The sequence below is a fragment of the Podarcis pityusensis genome, assembly GCF_964106645.2.
Source record: "Podarcis pityusensis genome assembly, chromosome: Z".
NCBI lineage: Eukaryota > Metazoa > Chordata > Lepidosauria > Squamata > Lacertidae > Podarcis > Podarcis pityusensis.
Genome location: NC_138044.1, coordinates 3,695,464 through 3,717,708, shown reverse-complemented (window position 1 = coordinate 3,717,708; position 22,245 = coordinate 3,695,464). Strand labels below are relative to the sequence as shown.

The 22,245-nt window shown below is 49.2% G+C and overlaps 1 protein-coding gene across 2 annotated transcripts; it reads right to left on the bottom strand.

The window, feature by feature from the left end:
• Window positions 1-424: 424 nt before the first annotated feature.
• CFAP157 (cilia and flagella associated protein 157) lies at window positions 425-20,282 on the bottom strand. Of its 2 annotated transcripts, XM_080990929.1 has the most exons (9): window positions 20,002-20,275; window positions 19,113-19,384; window positions 17,928-18,081; window positions 10,820-11,087; window positions 7,271-7,401; window positions 6,962-7,112; window positions 3,962-4,149; window positions 1,824-1,971; window positions 425-923 (listed from the first exon to the last, which is right to left on the bottom strand). In XM_080990929.1, exons 1-9 carry the CDS (start codon window positions 20,145-20,147, stop codon window positions 819-821), a joined length of 1,563 nt encoding a protein of 520 aa, XP_080847055.1. In that variant the 5' UTR covers window positions 20,148-20,275; the 3' UTR covers window positions 425-818. The 2 variants fall into 2 exon arrangements, with proteins under 2 accessions (XP_080847055.1, XP_080847054.1); XM_080990928.1 differs by lacking the exon at window positions 425-923 and having other exon boundaries at window positions 1,192-1,971; window positions 20,002-20,282.
• Window positions 20,283-22,245: the final 1,963 nt, after the last annotated feature.

Below are 22,245 nucleotides of genomic sequence, written 5' to 3'. Positions count from 1 at the left end.
AGGTACCACTGCAATGCACTTTCGTTGCAACAAAGACCTTAATTGGGAGGAAGTGCATTGCAGGGGAGGAATGTTCCCCTCCCTTCTCCTACTCCTCATGACAAGCTGCAATGATTACTCGTCCCAGATCTCCAAGCCTAGTAATTCCCACGCTGTGTAGTATGAGAGAGTGTGGGCATCTTGCAGGGTACCATGAAGAAAACGTGAATGAAATAATTTTAAAAGCTTTTTGTGAGGCTTCGTCATGCTGACCACATGACCCGGAAGCTGTACGCCGGCTCCCTCGGCCAATAAAGCAAGATGAGTGCCGCAACCCCAGAGTTGGCCACAACTGGACCTAATGGTCAGGGGTCCCTTTACCTTTAACTTCTACATAAATAAAAGTTTCCTCACACTTCTAAAGAGTAAACCTTGAGTATAAGGGTTGAAGTGTGTCTTCCACTTTAATTCAGAAAGGAAGAAGAAGGTGGGAGCATATATCAGCTACCAGAAAGGCAGCAGGCCTCCTATCCTAGCTGGATCCCACTTTGCAAAGACCTGTTGTCATGCGGGAGCAGTGTGGGGGCCTTGCCCTAGGAAATCCACCCAGCCTCGGAACGTGGTTGGGTTAGAGGGCCGCTTGTGCCTCCTCCTTTGTTTGCTTTCCGTTTCTGACTCAAAGCAGCTCAGTGGCTCTGTAACTTTCCTCAGACAGTTCTGCACTGACCTATTGGGATAAAAGTCCTCAGAATTCCACCCTGAGTATCATTATCTCTTGGAGGGATAGGTGCTGATGCAAAATGAGAATACTGGATAAAGGGTTGCTTCTTCTCCATTCACTATTCCTCCGTTGGCTGCTGTGTAGCCAGTTTCTTACAGACAGCTTTCTCTTGTGGTCTGGTCTCTTCCTCTTTCAGCTCCGTTCTCCATGCTGCTATTAAAGGCTGTGGGGGAAAGGGCAGGCTAGGGATGTTAAATCCACACCCCTCACAATTTCACAGATGAAAACACGGATAAATGTACTCATAAAAAACAGGACCAGCCCAATACATTTCAGTGCCTGAGGCAGAGGAGAAGGGTAGTTCTCCACAAAACGATTCGACAGAATAGCACTGGACACCTTTAGTTATCAGGCTCATTTATATATTGTTCTTGGCGTAGTAAATTCAAGGGTGGTTTGGATATATATATATATATATATATATATATATATATATATATATGGTGGGAATCTGGGCCAGCCTACCCTACTTCATTGGGTTGTTGTGAGGATAAATGAGGATAAAAACTACAAGCCCCCTTGAGTTCCTTGGAAAGGGTATAAAAGGTGGGATAGAAAAGTGAAAATGAATGAAAATAAAATAAACACTAGGCTATGTGCAGCCCATACAGCTCTGTCACCCCAACAGAAGGGAAAGGCTTGTAAGGTCACATCCATACTATGCATTTTTAAAGCAGTATTGTACCACTTCAACGGTCGTGCTTCTCCCCAAAGCATACTGGAAACTCTAGTTGTTAAGGGTGCCAAGATTTGTTAGGGAAGAGAACCATAACACATGGAGGTTCCCAGAAATCTTTGGGAGCAGCCATGACAGTTTGTTTACTATTAAATTAAATCCCACCTTTTCTCCTAAGAGTTCAAGCGGGCATACACGCTTCTCTCTGTCAATTTTATCCTTGCAACTACCTTGGCTGATAGACCGGTGGCAGCAAATTCCATGCATGTCAGGCATTATTGCTCCAGCCTTCATTTCTGCAAGGTGCTTCCTGGAAGCCATGCTGTTGCCTAGGTTTTGGTTATTGCTTCCCACCTGGGGGCCAATAAGTCCTGATTCCCCACTCACCTCTGTGGCACTAGCGTACGGCCGGACAGTATCCTCACGGACCTGGGAGACGTTGCTCAGAGATGGCATACTGTGGACAGCATGAGTCCCTGGGATCTTGGCAACATTCATGTGCGACATGATGCGGGAAGGCTTGATAGCAGAGAGGCTGAGAAACAGATATCTACAGTTCCATACCAGTTTGCGAATTTGCTTATTTATTTTACAAAACGTTCCTGTGGAAATTCAGCAGCATTTTCCAGCCAATTTCCCCTAACACTCAACATTTCTACATGCAATCTGCCTAACCCACACGTTTTCCCAGAATGCTGCTGTCTAATAATAATAATAATAATTTTTATTTATACCCCGCCCTCCCCAGCCAAGGCCTGGGGGTCATTTTGTGCATGTGCTTTCTGCTGGTGTATATGCTGTTTCTACACACGCTTTTCTCTCTAGAACATGTATTTTTGGCTGGAGAACTACCCTGCAGAATTGAAAGAAGCGTGAATTTTGAAGAGTGGCTGCGTTTCGGTTCATGCACTGTTTCAGAAAGTGCAACTTTCACGGTTGTACGGAGGCAGCACTGGAGCCCATCTAGGCTTGTAAAAATAAAACCCATGTGCTGGAAGGAGTGTGGTGATGTGACTTCCTTTTTCCGTACATGACTTTCCACACAGTAGTATGAGAGTTCTGGGATGAGACATTTGAATCACGTGTACATCTTTGGAGCAGGCCCTTGCACTCCTCATTAGACGTTAATATGCATAAGGAGCCAATCTGCATTTTATTAACAGCAGCCAGGCTTGTAATGTTTGGGAAGTGGCCATTTCAGATCAAGGCATTGCATATAGAATTTTGGCAACCTGTGGCTCCCCCCCCCCCTTTTTTTGCATGCGCTAATAAAGGGGAGAGACCTTTTCATCCTCTTTCAGGAATGCCTGTGGATACGATTAGGTAGACTGATAACTTCCACGCTAAGCAGAGGCACAGAGTTTTACCCAACATTGGGGGTTTCCCATCATGGGCGTCATGACGTTTGTTGAGGCCTCCCACTGCTACCACGAGGCTCAGCAAGGGCTGTTACTGCAGGACCTGGCCCCTGCAGATTGAAGGGGCTCATCCCAACAAACTTTGCAGGGGCTGAATACATCTCTGCCCTATAGAATTGGTGCCTATAATGTTAAGCTTATATTGGGAATTTGCATATGACCTATGATTGCTGTAGACTGGGTAGACTGGAATTATTGTCTTTGGTAAGACTATTTCCTTGGATATTAGAATCACAGAGTTCGAAGGCATCCTCAAGGCTCATATAGTCCAACCCCCTTGTTATGTATACAAATTAAAAATTTAATGGTGGGGGAAGAAAGTGTGGATTCTGCAGTTTTGTCTTTCTGTGCTATTTGAATCAGGTTTCCTCTTCCATTCCTATGAGGCAGGTATCTATATTGCATTGCTTCCTTTCACTAAGTAGCTCTGCCTGCTTGTCCTTTTACAAGAACGTAACAGGCGGTGGCGGGACACGGGTGGTCCTGTGGGTTAAACCACTGAGCCTCTTGGGCTTGCCGATCAAGAAGAAGAAGAAGAGTTTGGATTTGATATCCCGCCTTTCACTCCTTTTAAGGAGTCTCAAAGCGGCTCACATTCTCCTTTCCCTTCCTCCCCCACAACAAACACTCTGTGAGGTGAGTGGGGCTGAGAGACTTCACAGAAGTGTGACTGGCCCAAGGTCACCCAGCAGCTGCATGTGGAGGAGCGGAGACGCGAACCCGGTTCCCCAGATTACGAGACTACCGCTCTTAACCACTACACCACACTGGCTCTTCAATCAGAAGGTCGGCGGTTCAAATCCTTGCGACGGAGTGAGCTCCCGTTGCTCAGTCCCTGCTCCTGCCAACCTAGCAGTTCGAAAGTACGTCAAAGTGCAAGTAGATAAATAGGTACCGCTCTGGCGGGAAGGTTAACGGCGTTTCCGTGCGCTGCTCTGGTTCGCCAGAAGCGGCTTAGTCATGCTGGCCACATGACCTGGAAGCTGTACGCCGGCTCCCTCGGCCAGTAAAGCGAGATGAGCGCCACAACCCCAGGGGTACCTTTACCTTTAACAGGCGGTGGCACCCCTCCCAACCCTCATGGATCTCATCCCCTTTTTCGCTTACCTGCTGCCCTCCGTGGTGGTAGGTTTGAACACCTTGCTCTCTACATAGAGAGTGCGGAGAAGCTGATTGGCCTCGATGCGTGCGATGCTTCTGTTCAGGAGATTCAAGGTGGCTTGCAGCACATCATTGCGCCTTAAGTGGAACATCACATCAAAGTGGCCATCCTCATCCTCATCAGATGGGCGTTCCTGTGGGAGTGAAGAGGAAGAATGTGGCTGCAACCCCCCCCTAGATTTCCACCATATTTGTTCCCCACACTTCAAATAAAATGCAAAGTTTGAAGTGGGCAAGTTTGTGATCCCAGTTTGCCCAGCCCAAATGCATACAGGAAGCAGACAGTTTAGGTTAGCTTATAGAATTGTAGCCAACCCCTTGCTCAATGCAGGATCTACAAAGAAGGAGATTAACAACAGTTTGGCTTTTACTAGCTTGATCCTGTTTGCAGACTGGAAGATGGCAGGATCTTCTCTATGGAAAGATGGTTTCAGGCACCAGACCTGTTGGCAAACCAACTCTGTGTTATAAAGATTTCTGCAAATGTGACATGAAGGCTGGAAACATCACCACCACCGTGTGGGAATCACTTGCAAGCGACCACAGTGCCTGCAGACAGACAGGTCGTGCATCCTTAGCAGTAACCAGAGAAGGAATGACTGCTGGGAAGAGCGCAGAGAGAATAGATGCCTGGGTGCACCTGAAAATGTGATGAAAATGATATATAGATGGTATGTAACACCAGTGAAATTAGCTAAAATGTATAAAGTAAGTAATAAATGTTGGAAGTGTAAAGAAAAAGAAGGAACATTTTACCATATGTGGTGGGAGTGTAAAAAAGTGAAATGCTTTTGGGAAATGATATATAATGAGTTTTTAAAAATGTTGAAATATACATTCGTTAAAAAACCAGAAGCATTTCTATTAGGAATAATAGGAAATGAAATTAATAAAAAAGAATGGAAATTGTTTTTGTACGCAGTAACAGCAGCAAGAATTTTGTTGGCTCAAAAATGGAAACAAGAAGAATTGCCTACGATGGAAGAATGGAGAATGTTTTGGAACAAGATGGAGATAGACTGAAATTGCAGAGTTTTGAAAAATTAAAAAACAAAGTGCGAGACTGGCTTCATTATTTTCAGATAATGGAGGCATTTAAATTGGACAAGAAAATTGGCTTCCAGGTGGAAAAATCAAAATTAGAAACTGAACTGTTAGAACCCAAAACTAAGAATTTGTCAAGAATGTATAACTTGCTGCTGAAATGGAACACTCAGGATGAAATGGTAAAATCAGCTATGATTAAATGGGCACAAGACGTTGGACATAACATTATGTTTGCTGACTGGGAACAGTTGTGGACCACAGGTATGAAATTTACGGCATGTAATGCCTTAAGAGAGAATATTATGAAAATGATATACAGGTGGTACATAACCCCAGTCAAGCTTGCAAAAATCTATCATTTGCCCGATAACAAATGTTGGAAATGTAAAGAAACTGAAGGTACATTTTTTCACCTTTGGTGGACGTGCCCAAAGATTAAGGCTTTCTGGGAAATGATATATAATGAATTAAAAAAGGTATTCAAATATACCTTCCCCAAGAAACCAGAGGCCTTTCTCCTGGGCATAGTCGGCCAAATGGTGTTAAAAAAGGATAGAACTTTCTTTATGTATGCAACAACAGCAGCAAGAATACTTATCGCAAAGTATTGGAAGACACAAGAACTTCCCACGCTGGAGGAATGGCAGATGAAACTGATGGACTATATGGAGCTGGCGGAAATGACTGGCAGAATCCGTGACCAGGGAGAAGAGTCGGTGGAGGAAGATTGGAAGAAATTCAAAGATTATCTACAGAAACACTGCAAAATTAAAGAATGTTAGAGTGATGTTGGATTGAAAATAAGTGGTTTCCAGCTGTACAGGATAAAGTTATAGATAGACTAAGATTAAAGATTAGGGTTAAAGAAGTTTAAGGAAATGGAAATTTGGTACTTAAGAGGTAAAATTTTAATGTTATATTACATTAAGATTAAAGATTGGGATTAAAAAAGTGGAAAAGAAATTGCTGGACAAACAATTTGGACTGGAATACAAAAGAGGGAGGTATGAGGAAGTCCAGAAAATAAGTAAATTCAAAAACGGAAATGAAAAGGTGATATTGTTTTTAATTGCTCTGTTTCTTTTTTTGTTTTTTGTTCTTTGTGTTTTTCTTCTTTTTTTGGATTATGTATTGTGTATTTGTGTATTTCTTTTTTATGTTTTTCTGTCTAACTTTTTATTGAAACCTTAATAAAAATCATTTAAAAAAAAAAAAGAATGGAGAATGAAATTAATGGACTACACAGAACTTGATAAATTAACAGGGAGGATCCGGAACCGACGAGACCAGAAATTCACTGAAGACTGGAATACATTTACAGATTATATGAAAAGTATATGTGATGATCAGATAATGTTTGTAAGTTTTCAGGAAGCTCTGTGAGAATGTATAATAGAAATATTGTTTAAAAAAATAAGGTAAAATAAGATATTAAGGTAGTGCAATATTAAATTGAGAAATGTGGAAGTGAGTAAAACGGAGAATTACCAGACATGTTGATGGAAGTCCAAAAAGAGGATGTTGGTGATAAATTGGAGGTTTTGTTTGTATAATCTTATATTGGAAAATTAATAAAAATTATATTTAAAAAAATGCCTGGGTGCACCTGCAGCAGCACAACTGGACACCTTCCTTTGCCCCAGCTGCAACAAAACATGTCTCTCCCATATCAGTCTCCACAGCCACAGCAGGCGCTGTAACTCTCTGATGGTTTGACTTCACCCCCAAAGACACACTCCTCCATTGTCTCCCGAGACAGACAACTCAAATGCAAATAGATGCAATACTGACCCATAAAAATGAGCCAAAGCTCATAAGGCCAATCAACTTGGATTTTCTTAATGTGGCAAAAGGTCTCAAAACCCTCCCAACAGTGTCCCAATATTCCCAGACACTCACCAGCAGCACTTCCTTGAGGCCCTGGGCAGTGTGCCTGAGGATTCTTTCAGCATTCAGCCGCAGCTGATGCTCCTCTTCAAGGGCCTTTGATTGGCTTTCCTCTTCACTGCTTTTCCGTTGCATCTCCTGCCTCTGCAGAGTCAGCTCCTCTCTGAGTGGGGCAGGAGAAGGTCAGGCCAGGAATAGAACAAGACAGTTAGTCAACAACCAGCAGCACCTAACCAGGAAAGAAGCCTGGGCAGTTAGTTAAGTGAAAAAACTGACTCTGACTCTTGAGAGAGAGGGAGAGAGAGAGATGCCTGTACTAACTTTAGCGCCACGTTCTGCTGCTCCAGCACCTCATTGGTCTCCTGCGTTTGGGCCATGACCTTCTTCATCTCCATGTACTCTTCCACCTGCGCCTGCAGCTCCTTGCACTTGTTGGTGAGCATCCAGATCATCTGTGTACCAAACATGCACATGTGAGCATACCTGTCACATACACAGGTGATCATCAGCCTGCATTCTGCCTTCAGCTGGGTGTGGAAAGGCTCAGCACCATTTGAATATAATATAGTAACTAATATCAGCTTTCCCACAACCTGATGCCCTTCTGGTAATGTTGTACTCCAACTCCCATCATCCCCAGCCAGCATGGGCAAAGTTGGGGATGATGGGAGTTGGAGTCTAGTAACATGGGAAGCACAAGGTTGGGATGTTAGAGGCAGCCCTTTTTAGGGAAGCTTTTAATGTTTATTAGGTTATTGTATTTTAATATTCTGTTGGAAGCCGCCCAGAGTGGCTGGGGAAACCTTATTATTAGCTGGGTGGGTTTACTAAAGTAGTGCACGAAAGCATCAGCCCTGGATCATGTCACTGGCTCTTGTTATCCTGATGAGCAGAAAATGCAACATGGGAGTCAGCTGCTGTATATTTTCATGGGTAGTCAATGTAGGGTCCTTCAGATGTTTTGTACTACAGTTCCCATCATCCCTGACCATTGACCATGGTGGTTGAGGCTGATGGGAATTGTACAGAAGTGTCATGGTCCAAGGCTGCCCAATAAGCATGAAAGGGGAGTTTTCTAGCCACTGAAAATAAGTATTCTCACCCTTTGTGCTGATTGGAGCCACTGAGGATGGACCACCAGGGTCACTGTGGAGAAGGTATGCAGGAAGGACACAAAGGAGGAGGAGTTTGGCATGCTCCAAAGCTAAGCATTTAGCAACACTGAAAACAAAAGGAGCTTCGGTTTCAAGAGAATGGTGTGCAAGTTCTGTTACGTACAATGGAACTTCAGGGAAAGCACAACTTCAGTCACTCCAAAAGTACAGGTGAAACTCGAAAAATTAGAATATTGTGGAAAAGTTCCTTTATTTCACTAATTCAACTTGAAAGGTGAAACTAATATAGGAGATAGACTTGTGACATGCAAAGCGAGATATGTCAAGCCTTAATTTGTTATCATTGCGATGATCATGGTGTACAGCTTATGAAAACCCCAAATTAACCATCTCAGAAAATTAGAATATTCAAGGAAATCAGCAAAACAAGGATTGCAAATAGAGCAAGTTTGGACCTCTGAGAAGTAGAAGCACATCTCGCTTTGCATGTCATGAGTCGATCTCATATATTAGTTTCACCTTTGAAGTTGAATTACAGTGGTACCCCACAAGACGAACGCCTCGCGAGACGAAAAACTCACAAAACGAAAGGTTTTTTCGTTTTCGAGTTGCCTCGCAAGACGAATTTCCCTATGGGCTTGCTTCGCAAAACGAAGCTTGCCCCGGGGACAGTGGGTCTTCTCTTTTGAAGCAAGGGGCGGCGGGGAGAAGCGATCTTCTCCCCACAGCCCCAGGTCCGGGGACAGCGGGAAGCGCTTCCCGCTGCCCCCGGACCTCTTTTGAAGCAAGGGGCTGCGGGGAGATCGCTTCTCCCCACCGCCCCTTGCTTCAAAAGAGGTCCGGGGACAGCGATCTCCCCGCAGCCCCTTGCTTCAAAAGAGGTCCGGGGGCAGCGGGAAGCGCTTCGTGCTGCCCCCGGACCTCTTTTGAAGCAAGGGTTTGCGGGGAGAAGCGATCTCCCCGCAGCCCCTTGCTTCAAAAGAGGTCCGGGGGCAGCGCGAAGCGCTTCGCGCTGCCCCCGGACCTCTTTTGAAGCAAGGGGCGGTGGGGAGATCGCGATCTCCCCGCAGCCCCTTGCTTCAAAAGAGGTCCGGGGGCAGCGGGAAGCGCAGTGCTTCTTCCCCGCTGCCCCCGGACCTCTTTTGAAGCAAGGGGCTGCGGGGAGATCGCTTCTCCCGGTGCTCCGAAGCGGGGCGGGGGGGCGGGAACACCTGCCCCAGCCGCCCCACTTCGGAACGCTGTTCCGAAGCGGGGCGGGGGGCGGGAACACCTGCCCCAGCCGCCCCACTTCGGAACGCTGTTCCGAAGCGGGGCGGGGGGGGCGGGAACACCTGCCCCAGCCGCCCCGCTTCGGAACGCTGCTCCGAAGCGGGGCGGGGGGCGGGAACACCTTCTGAAGGCGGGCGGGGGGTGAAAGTCTTTGTCCCCCCTGCCCGCCTTCCCAGGGGCTTTTAAATCGCCCCGGACAGCGGAGAAGTCCTCCGCTGTCCCGGGGCGATTTTAAAATGCCGCCCGCCAGCATTTTAAGATCGCCCGGACAGCGGAGAAGTCCTCCGCTGTCCCGGGGTTTTTTAAAATGCTGGGGGTGGGAAGAAAAGCCCTTGTCCCCCCCCCCCCAGCCTTCAGAAGAGGTCCGGGGACAGACTGTCCCCGGACCTGGTCTGAAGGCGGTTTCCCTAGGAACGCATTAATTGATTTTCAATGCATTCCTATGGGAAACCGTGCATCGCAAGACGAAAAACTCGCAAGACGAAGAGACTTGCGGAACGAATTAATTTCGTCTTGCGAGGCACCACTGTACTGAAATAAATGAACTTTTCCACGATATTCTAATTTTTCGAGTTTCACCTGTAGCTACTGGAGCACTCCAAATAATTTGTCCAGGTACATGATCAGAATACAGTAGATCTAGCTGGAAGGCAGTGCATGGAGGTTCTCATTGATAGTTATTACAGTGGTACCTCGGGTTACATACGCTTCAGGTTACATACGCTTCAGGTTACAGACTCCGTTAACCCATAAATATTGCTTCAGGTTAAGAACTTTGCTTCAGGATGAGAACAGAAATTGTGCTCCGGCGGTGCGGCAGTAGCAGGAGGCCCCATTAGCTAAAGTGGTGCTTCAGGTTAAGAACAGTTTCAGGTTAAGTACGGACCTCTGGAACAAATTAAGTACTTAACCCGAGGTACCACTGTATTATTGTTGTAAGAACGTAAGAGTCTGCAGGATCAGGCCAATGGCCCATCTGTTCCAGCATTCTGTTCTCACAGTGGCCAAGACAGGTGACCTAAAGGGAAACCAGAAAGCAGGACCTGAGCACAAGAGCAACTTTCCCCTCCTGAGCTTTCCAGCAACTGGCATTGAGAAGCATCACTGCCTCAAACTGTAGAAGCAGAGTGTGGCCATCCTGGCTAGAAGCCATCAATAGCCTTCTCCTCCCCCACGAATTTGTCCAGTTCTTTTTTAAAACCATCCAAGTTGGCGACCATCACTGCCTCCCGTGGAAGCAAGCTCCATAGTTTAGCCAAATGCCACATGAAGAAGTGGACTGTATCTTTTAAAGAGGATTGTATAATCTTAGAAGTGGATGCAGCTGTGAAGTTGTGTCGTTGTGACTACTTTGAAGGGAACTTCATGCACTTCTGAATTACCCACTGTGTTATCGGAGTCGAACAGCATTCAGAAGGTACCATGCTGGCCACCCCAGGCATAAATTGTGGCCCAGCCCTGCACTTTTGCAAAGGACAATTCTTACCTTCTGGTTGCTGAGGCTGTTCTGTGCCATCTTTGTCTCGTTTTCCTCCAGCAGCTCCAGCTGCTTCAGAGCTTCTGAGTGGGCTTCCTTGAGCCGTTCGTTCTCTTGGAGGAGCTGGAGGCTCTGCTCGGTTATCTTGGTCAGCTGGAAGCTGATGGTGACATTCTCCCGGATGGTGCGCTTAGTGGTCTCTGCCATCTGGCTGTGGGCCACCTTGCGGAACTCAGCGGCTACCGTATTCACACGGTGCATCATCTCCTTCTTTAACCTGAGAGAGAGAGAGAAAGGAAGAAGAGAAGAAGAGTTTGGTTTTGATATCCCGCTTTATCACTACCCTAAGGAGTCTCAAAGCGGCTCACAATTTCCTTTCCCTTCCTCCCCCACAACAAACACTCTGTGAGGTGAGTGAGGCCGAGAGACTTCAGAGAAGTGTGACCAGCCCAAGGTCACCCAGCAGCTGCATGTGGAGGAGTGGGGAAGCGAACCCGGTTCACCAGATTACGAGTCCACCGCTCTGAACCACTACACCACACTGGCTCACTATCCCAGCAAGGAGCTGGCAGTAGGCACAGCTCCTGGCCTAGCAGCTGGGAGGTGGCAAAGGCGGATTGGCCAGTGTCTGAGCCACCTTGGTCCAGTAGGAAGCCCTCTGGAAAGCACCCAAGGATCATCTATCCTACTGCCCCAGGCAACATGTGCCATTTCATTTCATTTGTGATTTCAGTACCACCATAAGGGTGCTGGATCAGGCCAAAGGCCCAACTCAGCCAACATCCTAGCCTCACAATGGCAAACCAGGTGCCTGTTTTCATGCTTTTTTGCATTACAGGATTCAAGGAATTTGCAATCCAGGAAATGACAAAATACACATTTTTAAAAATCACACTGTTGTCCTATAATAGGGGTGGGTAACCTTTCAACAGCTATGGCCATTCCTGGACCGATAAAGACTTGCCACCGTAGTTCATGCACCGGTTACTTCAAGCCTGGATTTCTGCACTGTGCTCTGTGTGGGGCTTCCCTCACACTCGATCTGGAAGCTGCAGTTAGTGCAGAATGTTGCAGCACAGTTGCTGACGGGAGTGAGGCCTTGTCAGCATACAACAGCTGTGCTCATTGCCAATTTGCTACCAGGTCAAGTTCAAAGTGCTACTATTAGTACATAAAGCCCTTAACAACTTGGAACCAGCTTATCTGAGAGATCGCCTTACCCCACATGTGCCCACTTGACCACTTCAGTCGGCAAAACTGGCACTACTACAAGTGCCACATAAGACCTGTTCTGCGTTTCTAAGAAATCAATCGCTTAGTGTGGCAGCACCTACCCTTTGGAACTCCCTGCCTCTTGAGATTAAGCAGGCGCCTTCAATGTACTATTTCAATGCCTGCTAAAAACATTCCTGTTTCAACAACCCCAATCAGATGCTTAGAAAGGAGAGGTAATTTTTATCTGTTCTGGTAATTTAACTTTCATATGTTTGAAAGTAGGGTTACACATTTTTCTTGATTTTACTGCTTTATTTTTGTGGTAAACCACTTTGAGGTTTGTCCGGGTTTTTGTTTGTTTTTTACAACCGGTGAAATAAATAAATAAGAATGTTATGTACTGAGTTGAAGAGGATCCAAACTGTAGCAGTCTGATTGGTCCTAGAACAATAGGATCCAAAAGGCAGCAGTCTGATTGGTCCTAGAACAATAGGATTCAGAATGCAGCAGTCTGATTGGTCCTAGAACAATGCAGCAGTATGATTGGTTGGCAGGAACCACCCAATCCTGCTCCAGATAGAAGTGAATCCACAACCTGATTGGCTTACAGTAGAATTCCAGAATTAGCCAATCATGTGCAGCCCATTGTGTAAATAATGTATATAAAGCAGATACTGTGAGGGGACATTTATTCATTCCTCCTCACCACTATGAGCTGAATAAAGAGCATGAAATCACTTTGCGACTCTGAGTATATTTCACTGGCGACGAGGATGGGATCCCGCTGAGCTGACTGCCACACACAGCACCGCAGCACCGCCAACTGCCGCACCGCTGCCTCGCACCGTGTATCCAGGCTTCAGCTCCGGGGCACAAGAAACTCAGAATGGCAGCCAACAGCAGCTTCTCGCCATTCAACCCAGCATCTGGAGACTGGGAAGCGTACGCCTCCCGTTTCACCTTCCTCCTAGAAGCCAAAGGGGTCACCGACGAAGAAGACGCCAAGAAGAGGGCGATATTCTTCAGCGTCTGCGGAGAGGAGACGTTTGAAATCGCCCGGGCTCTCCTTGCGCCTGAAGACGTCGCTACTGTTCCATACAAAACAATAATGGAACAGCTGAAGGGGCACTTTTCGCCGCAGCCCTCAGTGGTGGCTCGTCGAAATGCCTTCTACGCAAAGCGGCAAGCCCCTGGGGAAACCATAACTGGGTTTGTGACCTCTCTCCGCCAAGCCGCCCGGTTCTGCAACTTCTCAGAGCTGGAGAACATGCTTCGTGACCGCCTCGTCGGTGGCCTGAAGGATGAGAAGCTGCAACGGCGCCTCTACGCTAAGAAGGACCTAACGTTCCAGGTCGCTCTGGAGGAGGCCCTGGCAACAGAAGCTGCCGAGAGGTCGACCCAAGAGGCACGGCCGAGCCTGCCATCCCAACCGAGGGTCCACCATGAAGACCTCACCGACGACTCAGGATCCGACAGGGAGGAGGTGCAGCGAGTACAGCAGCGCACTCAAGCAGCGCACAGACCACAGCTGCCTCGACGAGAAGGAGGGAACTGCGCAAGCTGCGGGGAGAGTCACGAGAGGAGGACCTGCCGTTTCCGCAACGCAGAGTGCAGGCAGTGCAGAAAATCGGGACACATCGCCCGGGTGTGTCGGGCTCGGCCCACCCGACACCAGGCATCAGATGACCAATCCAAGAGCCCCAGGTCCCGGGGCCCAACGCACCAAGGCAACTCGACGGAGCTCACGGACTTCCAGGTATACCAGTTGCCCCACCCCAACGTAGAGAAAATTTATGTAGAGGTACAGATAGAGGGGGCCCCATGCCGCATGGAGCTTGACACGGGTTCAACTCTATCCATAATCTCGGCAAGGACCTTAAGGAAACTGTGTCCCACTGGGGGTCCCAAACTCAGGCCGGCCCCATTCACCCTCCGGGACTTCCAGAAACGTAAGGTCCCCACAATGGGGGTGGGGACCTTCAGGGTGCAATACCGAGGGCGGACGCGGCAACTGGACTTGCTTGTGGTCAAGGGCCCCTACATTAGCTTACTGGGATTGGCATGGTTTGGACCACTGGGGCTAGCTGTCACCGGGGTGAACCACACTAGCTTACAAGTGGACGTGGACGCCATATGCAAGGAATTTCCAGGGGTTTTCGATGGGAAATTGGGACAGTATACGGGCCCCCCCATTGCGCTACAGCTTGACCCCGCAGTACGACCGGTCAGGCTCAAGGCCCGCCGGGTCCCGTTCGCCTTGAAACCCCGTATAGACGAGGAATTGGACCGACTCGTAGAGCAAGGAGTGCTGGAGCCGGTGCCTAATGCTCCCTGGGAAACCCCAATCGTCACACCCGTCAAGCCTAATGGTTCGGTCCGCATCTGCGCAGACTACAAATGTACCATAAACAAGGCCCTCACGGCCCACGCATACCCAGTGCCAGTGGTCAGCCATGTCCTTGCCACCCTGGCTGGGTCGAAAATTTTTGGCAAGCTGGACTTGGCCCAAGCATATCAACAGCTGCCAGTAGATGAGGCCACAGCAGAGGCACAGACGATTGTGACGCACAGAGGAGCGTTCAGGGTAAAGCGGCTGCAATTCGGTGTCAGCGTGGCACCAGGCATATTCCAGAATATAATGGACTCTCTCCTTAAAGGGATTCCTGGCGTCACCCCCTTCTTCGATGATGTGTTGATTGCCGGCCCCACACCAGAGGAGTTTGAGGACCGCCTCCGCACCGTTCTGCACCGTTTCCAGACGGCGGGTCTCAAGGTGAAGCGGGAAAAATGTCTACTAGGAGTGCCTCAGGTGGACTTTCTGGGATTTATGGTGGACGCAGAAGGGGTCCACCCGACTGGGGACAAGGTACGGGCCATTTGTGATGCCCCAGCGCCCAAGAGCAAGACTGAACTTCAGGCCTTCTTGGGACTATTGAACTTTTACCATTCCTTCCTTCCCCACAAGGCGGCGGTAGCGGAGCCCCTACACAGACTCCTGGACAAGCGGGCCCCTTGGGTGTGGGGCCAGCGCCAGGAGGCCGCATTCCAGGCAGTCAAGGACTTGCTTGTCTCAAACTCGGTCTTGGCACACTTCGACGAGAGGCTGCCGGTGGTGCTAGCATGCGACGCCTCACCCTATGGCATTGGAGCTGTCCTGGGGCACCAACTCCCGGATGGAAGAGAGGTACCGGTGGCGTACTTTTCCCAGACACTCAACACAACCGAGCGGAACTACTCGCAAATCGACAAGGAGGGTCTGGCAATCGTAAAGGGAGTAAAAAAATTCCATGATTTCTTGTACGGGCGGCCCTTCACCGTGGTGACTGACCACAAGCCGTTGCTTGGCTTGTTTGCCCCCGAAAAGCAGACCCCCCAAGTGCTGTCTCCTCGCGTCCTCAGGTGGTCAATTTTCCTTGCCAGCTACCAGTATGCACTGATTCACCGACCTGGGAAGGCGATGGGCCATGCGGACGCCCTCAGCAGGCTACCACTACCGGAAACAGGCCCTGACCCAGCACCTGCACAAGAGGTTATGAGCCTGGAGCTGCTTCCCGACCGCCCCATTCAGGCACAAGAAGTTGCACACCATTCCAAGAAAGATAGGGTCATCTCCCGGGTCCTGGACTGGGTGTGGAGGGGATGGCCCAGCAGCAGCCCCGGGCCAGAATTCGCCGGCTACACAACCCGCAAACATGAACTGTCGGCCCACAAGGGGTGCCTGTTATGGGGAAGCAGAGTCGTTGTTCCCCAGCCCCTCTGCAAAAGGGTCCTCACAGCCCTACACGAGACACATCCAGGGGTAGTAAGAATGAAGGCCCTTGCCAGGAGTTATGTGTGGTGGCCGGGGATCGATGGAGAGATAGAGGCCTGGGTCAAACACTGCCAGGCCTGCCAAGAATCCCGCCCAGATCCCCCAAGGGCCCCAGTCCAGTCCTGGGAGTCCGCCCGAGCACCATGGTCACGCCTGCATGTGGATTTCGCTGGCCCCTTTCAGGGGAAAACATTCTTCATAGTGGTGGACTCCTACACCAAATGGCTGGAAGTCGCACTGGTACCGTCCACTTCCACGTCCGCAGCCATCCGGGTACTACGCAGGCTGTTTGCAACCCACGGGCTCCCTGACACTCTCGTCTCAGACAACGGGACTGCATTTACGTCAGGAGAATTCCAAACCTTCACAGCGCAGAACGCCATCCGCCACATCCGTTCGGCGCCGTTCCACCCTGCCACCAATGGCCAAGCAGAACGCATGGTGCGGACCACCAAGGACACCCTTCGCCGCATGACGCAAGGGGACTGGGAGTACCGCCTTGCCACATTCCTTCTAGCACAGCACAGCACCCCCAGCTCAACGACTGGCCGGAGCCCCGCTGAACTACTAATGGGTCGGCGCCTTGCAATCAGATTGGACCGCCTTCACCCCGATAGAGCTCAGGATGAGGTAGTGGTGGGGGAAGGCAGGAACCCCCGGACCTTCGAGGCCCAGGACCCAGTGTACGCAAAGAATTTTGGGGCAGGCCCAGCATGGGTACCCGCCACAATCACCAGGGTCACTGGCCCCGTGTCGTACGAGGTGCTAACGGATGGGGGGCAATGCTGGCGCCGCCACTGCGACCAGATACGGCGACGATTCCCGGGAGAAAACCAGGAGGAGGACAGGTCAGAGGAGTCCCAAGGGAACAGCGGGGCAGTGAGGCCCATAGAGCAGGAGGGGCCAGCAGGAGAGGCAGAATCAGTAAATACAGAGAGGACCCGTGAGGCCGAAAGGACACCGGAACCAGAACCACGACTGAGCGAGCCGGTTGCACCAGACCAAACAGCCGCATCACAGCCAGCATCCTTGGAACACGAGCCAGAACCCGGAGCCCGGACCAGGGAACACCCCAGGCCACAACGCACACGTAGGCCGCCGGCATACCTTGAGGACTATGAATGCGACCTCCCGGGCAGGACTGGAACTTAGAGGGGAGGGGTGTTATGTACTGAGTTGAAGAGGATCCAAACTGTAGCAGTCTGATTGGTCCTAGAACAATAGGATCCAAAAGGCAGCAGTCTGATTGGTCCTAGAACAATAGGATTCAGAATGCAGCAGTCTGATTGGTCCTAGAACAATGCAGCAGTATGATTGGTTGGCAGGAACCACCCAATCCTGCTCCAGATAGAAGTGAATCCACAACCTGATTGGCTTACAGTAGAATTCCAGAATTAGCCAATCATGTGCAGCCCATTGTGTAAATAATGTATATAAAGCAGATACTGTGAGGGGACATTTATTCATTCCTCCTCACCACTATGAGCTGAATAAAGAGCATGAAATCACTTTGCGACTCTGAGTATATTTCAAAGAAACAAAAAGAGAGGTTGCCTTCACCAAGCCAGGTAATGCCTGCTGTGACAGGCACTGGCTCTCCAGGTCTCTCACACCACTTGATATTTAGTCCCTTTCCATATACTGAATCTTGGTTACATTAGAACCCCTGATCTGTAGTTTCACAGTGGGGATGTCTGGGTTTGGATAGGCAGGCCATCCCAGCCGAGCATGTCTCCATCCCTGGGCCCGCCATTTTGCCTGTAGCTCTTTCCCTCACTACTCTGCCATTGTATTGCTACTAGCTCCAGTTGGCTGAACCATGAGGTCATTGCAAATAAATAAATAAATAAGAAAGAAAGAACAAGAACAATACAGGTCTGCAAAGCTTGTAGTCTGCATGTGTTCCATCCTACTGAACACCTGACACAATGGCGCCCTTGGTCAATCCCAGCCTTCACCAACATGGTGTCTCCCAGATGTTTCAGACTACAACTTACGTCAGCCCCAGCCAGCTGATGGGAGTTGTAGTTCAAAGCATCTGGGGGGCACTAGGTTGGCGAAGGCTGGTCACCCCCATCCCACAGTACACACCTCTCTTTATCAATCACAGCTTTCCTCTCCAGGTTATAGATGTAATCCTTGTGGTCTTCTGCTTGCTTCTTCAGTTGCGCCTCGAGTTCGGCAAACTTCGACATGATCTCATCTTTGTGGATCCTAAAATCCTCCAGGGCAGCCAGCTTGCCACCTAGCAACCAGAAATTCTGACTTTAGGCAACCCCCTTAGGCCCCAGTCATCATACTAGGGTATGAGCATAGCCACCTCAATATATTTTGTTACCTGAAATGAACAAGGAAACAGTGCCCATCCCTGTAACCTGTTATGCAGAGGTAGGCTGCCCCTGAACCGGGGGCTCTGTCTCTTTCCCTTTGGTTTTCTAAGTACAGAGCCCAGCCAGGCAGCCAAGCGATCAACTTGGCTGCTCATCTGAGGCAGCCTCCATGTGCCAGGGTGGTACTTGTTTGCCCACCCCTCCTTGTCTGCCTGCCTCTACCTACCCTTTTGCCGCCCAAGTGACCTCACCTCAGGAGTGCCATGGAGAACTTTGTGCCCTCACCCAGGTCTTGCACCTGGCCTGACCGCCTGACTCACCAGGACAGCTGCCACCCATCCTCACACCCCTCTCAGCCTGTTTGGGATTTAACTCCTTCCTTGTGCCCAGTTGCTAAAAGGAGGTATCAGTAGGGGCAAGAAAGAGAGGTGCAGCCACGTCCTTCTCCTTGGCGCCGTCCCCTGGAGCACTTCTGAGGTCTCTGCAAGGCAGGGAGGCAGGTGGGGCCCCAAATCCAAACCTGCTGCCCCTCCCCTCTCTGCCGCTGAAGCAACTGCCTCATCAAGGCTCCTGGTAGTGCCAACCTAGGTGGGGGTTTGATAGGAGACACACATCTTCTTGCACATGGGTGGTGCTTTTCTGACTACATAGCCAATGGCATTTGCAGCCTGGATTGTGGAATTATGTACACATAGATTAGGAACAACAGAAGTACATGCTCTGATTTTACCTTCAGCATGCTTCAGAAGCTTGGTGTTATTTTCACTTAACTGAAAATAGAGTTTAAAGTGCTGCAGATCCAAGGCAGGCACTGTCCTGGAAAGCAACTGAAAGCAATTCCTTTCTAGTGTGCTCTACACAGGCACACTCCGCCTGTGCAGCTAAGCAGGGGAGCCTAAACCTCCTTCCCCTTTGCTTTTTCCAAAAAGCAGCCTGGCAGCCTTACTGAGGTTCATATTCTCAGAAGTCAGCTGATCCTTGGTCTCCTGGAACTCGTGCCTCAGCTGGCCTAGCTGGGCCTCAAAGGCGTCCTTCTCTGTGTCTTTGGCTTGCTGGAGTAACTGGAGCTGCTCCGTCAACTCTGCAATCTCGTCGACCCGCTGGTTGAGCGTCTTCTTCAGAAAGGACACAATCTCCTTGTTGTCATGGAGCATCTTCTCGTATTCATTGCGGAAGATCTCCTCGCTCACCTGCATCTCGTCCCATTTCTTCTGGTACCTAAGCAAAAGAAGATCAGTCAAGAGGCAGGAACCCAGAACCCATTCCAAGTGCAGCGGGTTGTAACCAACTAACTTGACACCCATGAGCAGAGCCATTGAGATGAATGGGCTTAAGTTGGCCATGGCCCATTCATTACAATGGGTGCACTCCAAGTAGGGTTCACATTGGGCACCACCTTAGCATGCAGGAATCCAGCCCCTGCTCCAGTTGTGTGTGGGGTGGTGGTGGTGTGCTCCTTCTGCACAGTGAGGCCCCAGGTAGAGTTGGCTCAGTCAGTAGAGCATGAGACCCTTAAATCTCAGGGTCGTCGGTTCAAGCCCCACATTGGGCAAAAAGACTCCTGCATTGCAGGGGGTTGGACTAGATGACCCTTGTGGTCTCTTCCAGCTCTCTGATTCTTTGATACTTCAGCCCCTAAATCCTACCCTGATGGTACCTCTGGCTACCAAGAAAGGGGATGCTTTCCATATGCCCCATCTAAGGAGCAAATGCATAGCAAAGATTTGTGGAAGTCGGTGTCTATGCTCTGTTCCAGCTGCCCTTCCCTATACACCTCAGAGAATACAGTCTTCACACACACACACACACACACACACACACACACCTTTACCCACCGGGCTAGTCGCCCCTCCAGATCTCGGATCTGAATCAAGTAAAACTCCCGGCTGTGCTCAGGTACGATAGCATCATCCAGCTCTGGTTCCTTGGCAGCCTCTTCCTTCTTGCGCCCTCCTCCTCCTCCTTTCTTCTTGGGCGCCATTGGTGTTGCCGGGGTTTTCTCTTGCTGAGAGCGGGAGATTCAGGGATGGCGAGGTCGAAAGGGAATGCCGCCAGGGCCCTTTCAGAGGCAGAATGGTTGCGCTGTCACTAGGGTGGAGGAGATGTACATAGCAACAGTGGGAAGGGGGGCGTGCCCATCTGGAATGAAACCTTAAAGGGCCAGGAAACCTCCCTCAAAGACACCACAAGCAGTTTCCTTTTGTTTAGAAGGGATAGTTTGGGAAACAGCCCTACCGGAAAAATTAACCAATACAGTGGGACCTCGGGTTAAGAACTTAATTTGTTCCAGAGGTCCATTCTTAACCTGAAACCACTTTAGCTAATGGGGCCTCCTGCTGCTGCTGCTCCACCGCTGCACGATTTCTGTTCTCATCCTGAAGCAAAGTTCTTAACCTGAAGCACTATTTCTGGGTTAGCGGAGTCTGTAACCTGAAGTGTATGTAACCCGAGGTACCACTGTATATGGAAATGGATCCAGATAAAATCCACACTACACCCATAATCTATAATCTAATCTATAACTACTATAGAGTACAGTGGTACCTCGGGTTAAGAACTTAATTCGTTCTGGAGGTCCGTTCTTAACCTGAAACTGTTCTTAACCTGAAACCACTTTAGCTAATGGGGCCTCCTGCTGCTGCCGCTGCGCCACCACTGCGCAATTTCTATTCTCATTCTGAAGCAAAGTTCTTAACCCAAAGTACTATTTCTGGGTTAACGGAGTCTACAACCTGAAGTGTATGTAACCTGAAGTGTATGTAACCTAAGGTACCACTGTAAACTGAAACTGACACGGGGAAAAATAGAAGAGGCTTTCACCCTGGTATGGCTCCCCTTTATCACATACACAGCCCAACAAGACAATGACAAGAATCCACCAATAGCATACGAATCAATATGGCTAACCTGATTCAAAAACACCCACCCACCCCACTCACACATGAAAACAAAGACCACCACAGCCAACCACAAATGAACAGCCACACCCTAGGCCAACCCCAACCTCTCTCACCACCAAAGGAACACAAGCGAACAGCAGAGAACCTGCACAAGCAACGCTGGCACCAAACCCCACACATACATTAAGCAAATTAGAAACATAACCTCCCCCCCTTTTTCTTCCTAATGTAACCCTCAACAAATGAAATTGACCTATGGAAAATGTAACTTGAAAAAAGAGACATTGCGCATACCTTTGTAAACCAAGAAAACTTTAATAAAAATATTAAACAAAAAACAAGGGTTCGATTCTCCTTTACCATGAAGTCTGTGGACAAGGGCCTGGTTCCCACTGTGGGAAGGAATTATCACTTAACAACAACAACAACAACAACAATAATAGTTTATTTCTATCCCACCCTCCCTAGCTGAAGCCGGGCTCAGAGCGGCTAACAACAATAAAAGTAACACAGCATTCTAAAATCAATTCATTCTAAAATCAATTCAAAATCAAATTAATAGCAACCATTGGGCTAGAGTTCTGTGAGCATTACCGAAGGAGGGGGTCAGCCTGTACCTTGGCCAAAGACCTGGTGGAACAGCTCTGTCTTGTAGGCCCTGCAGAAAGACATCAAGTCCCACAGGGCCCTAGACTCTTGTGACAGAGCGTTCCACCAGATCAGGGCCAGTGCCGAAAAGGCCCCGGCCCTAGTTGAAACCAATCTAACCTCCTTGAGGCTCGGGACCTCCAAAGTGTTGTTATTTGTGGACCTTAAGGTCCTCCATGGGGCATACCAGGAGAGGTGGTCCCGTACGTATGAGGGTCCTAGGCCGTATAGGGCTTTAAAGGTTAAAACCAGCATCTTAAACCTTAAACTCCACTGGGAGCCAATGCAGCTGGTATAGCACCAGGTGAATGTGATCCCACGGTGAGGACCCCGTAAGGAGTCTCGCCGCGGCATTCTGCACCCGCTGGAGTTTCTGGTTCAGTCTCAAGGGCAGCCCTGCGTAGAGCGAGTTACAATAATCAAGCCTGGAGGTGACTGTTGCATGGATCACAGTGGCTAGGTTAGGGCGAGAGAGGTAAGGAGCCAACTGCTTAGCTTGGCGGAGATGAAAAAATGCCGCCTTTGTTATAA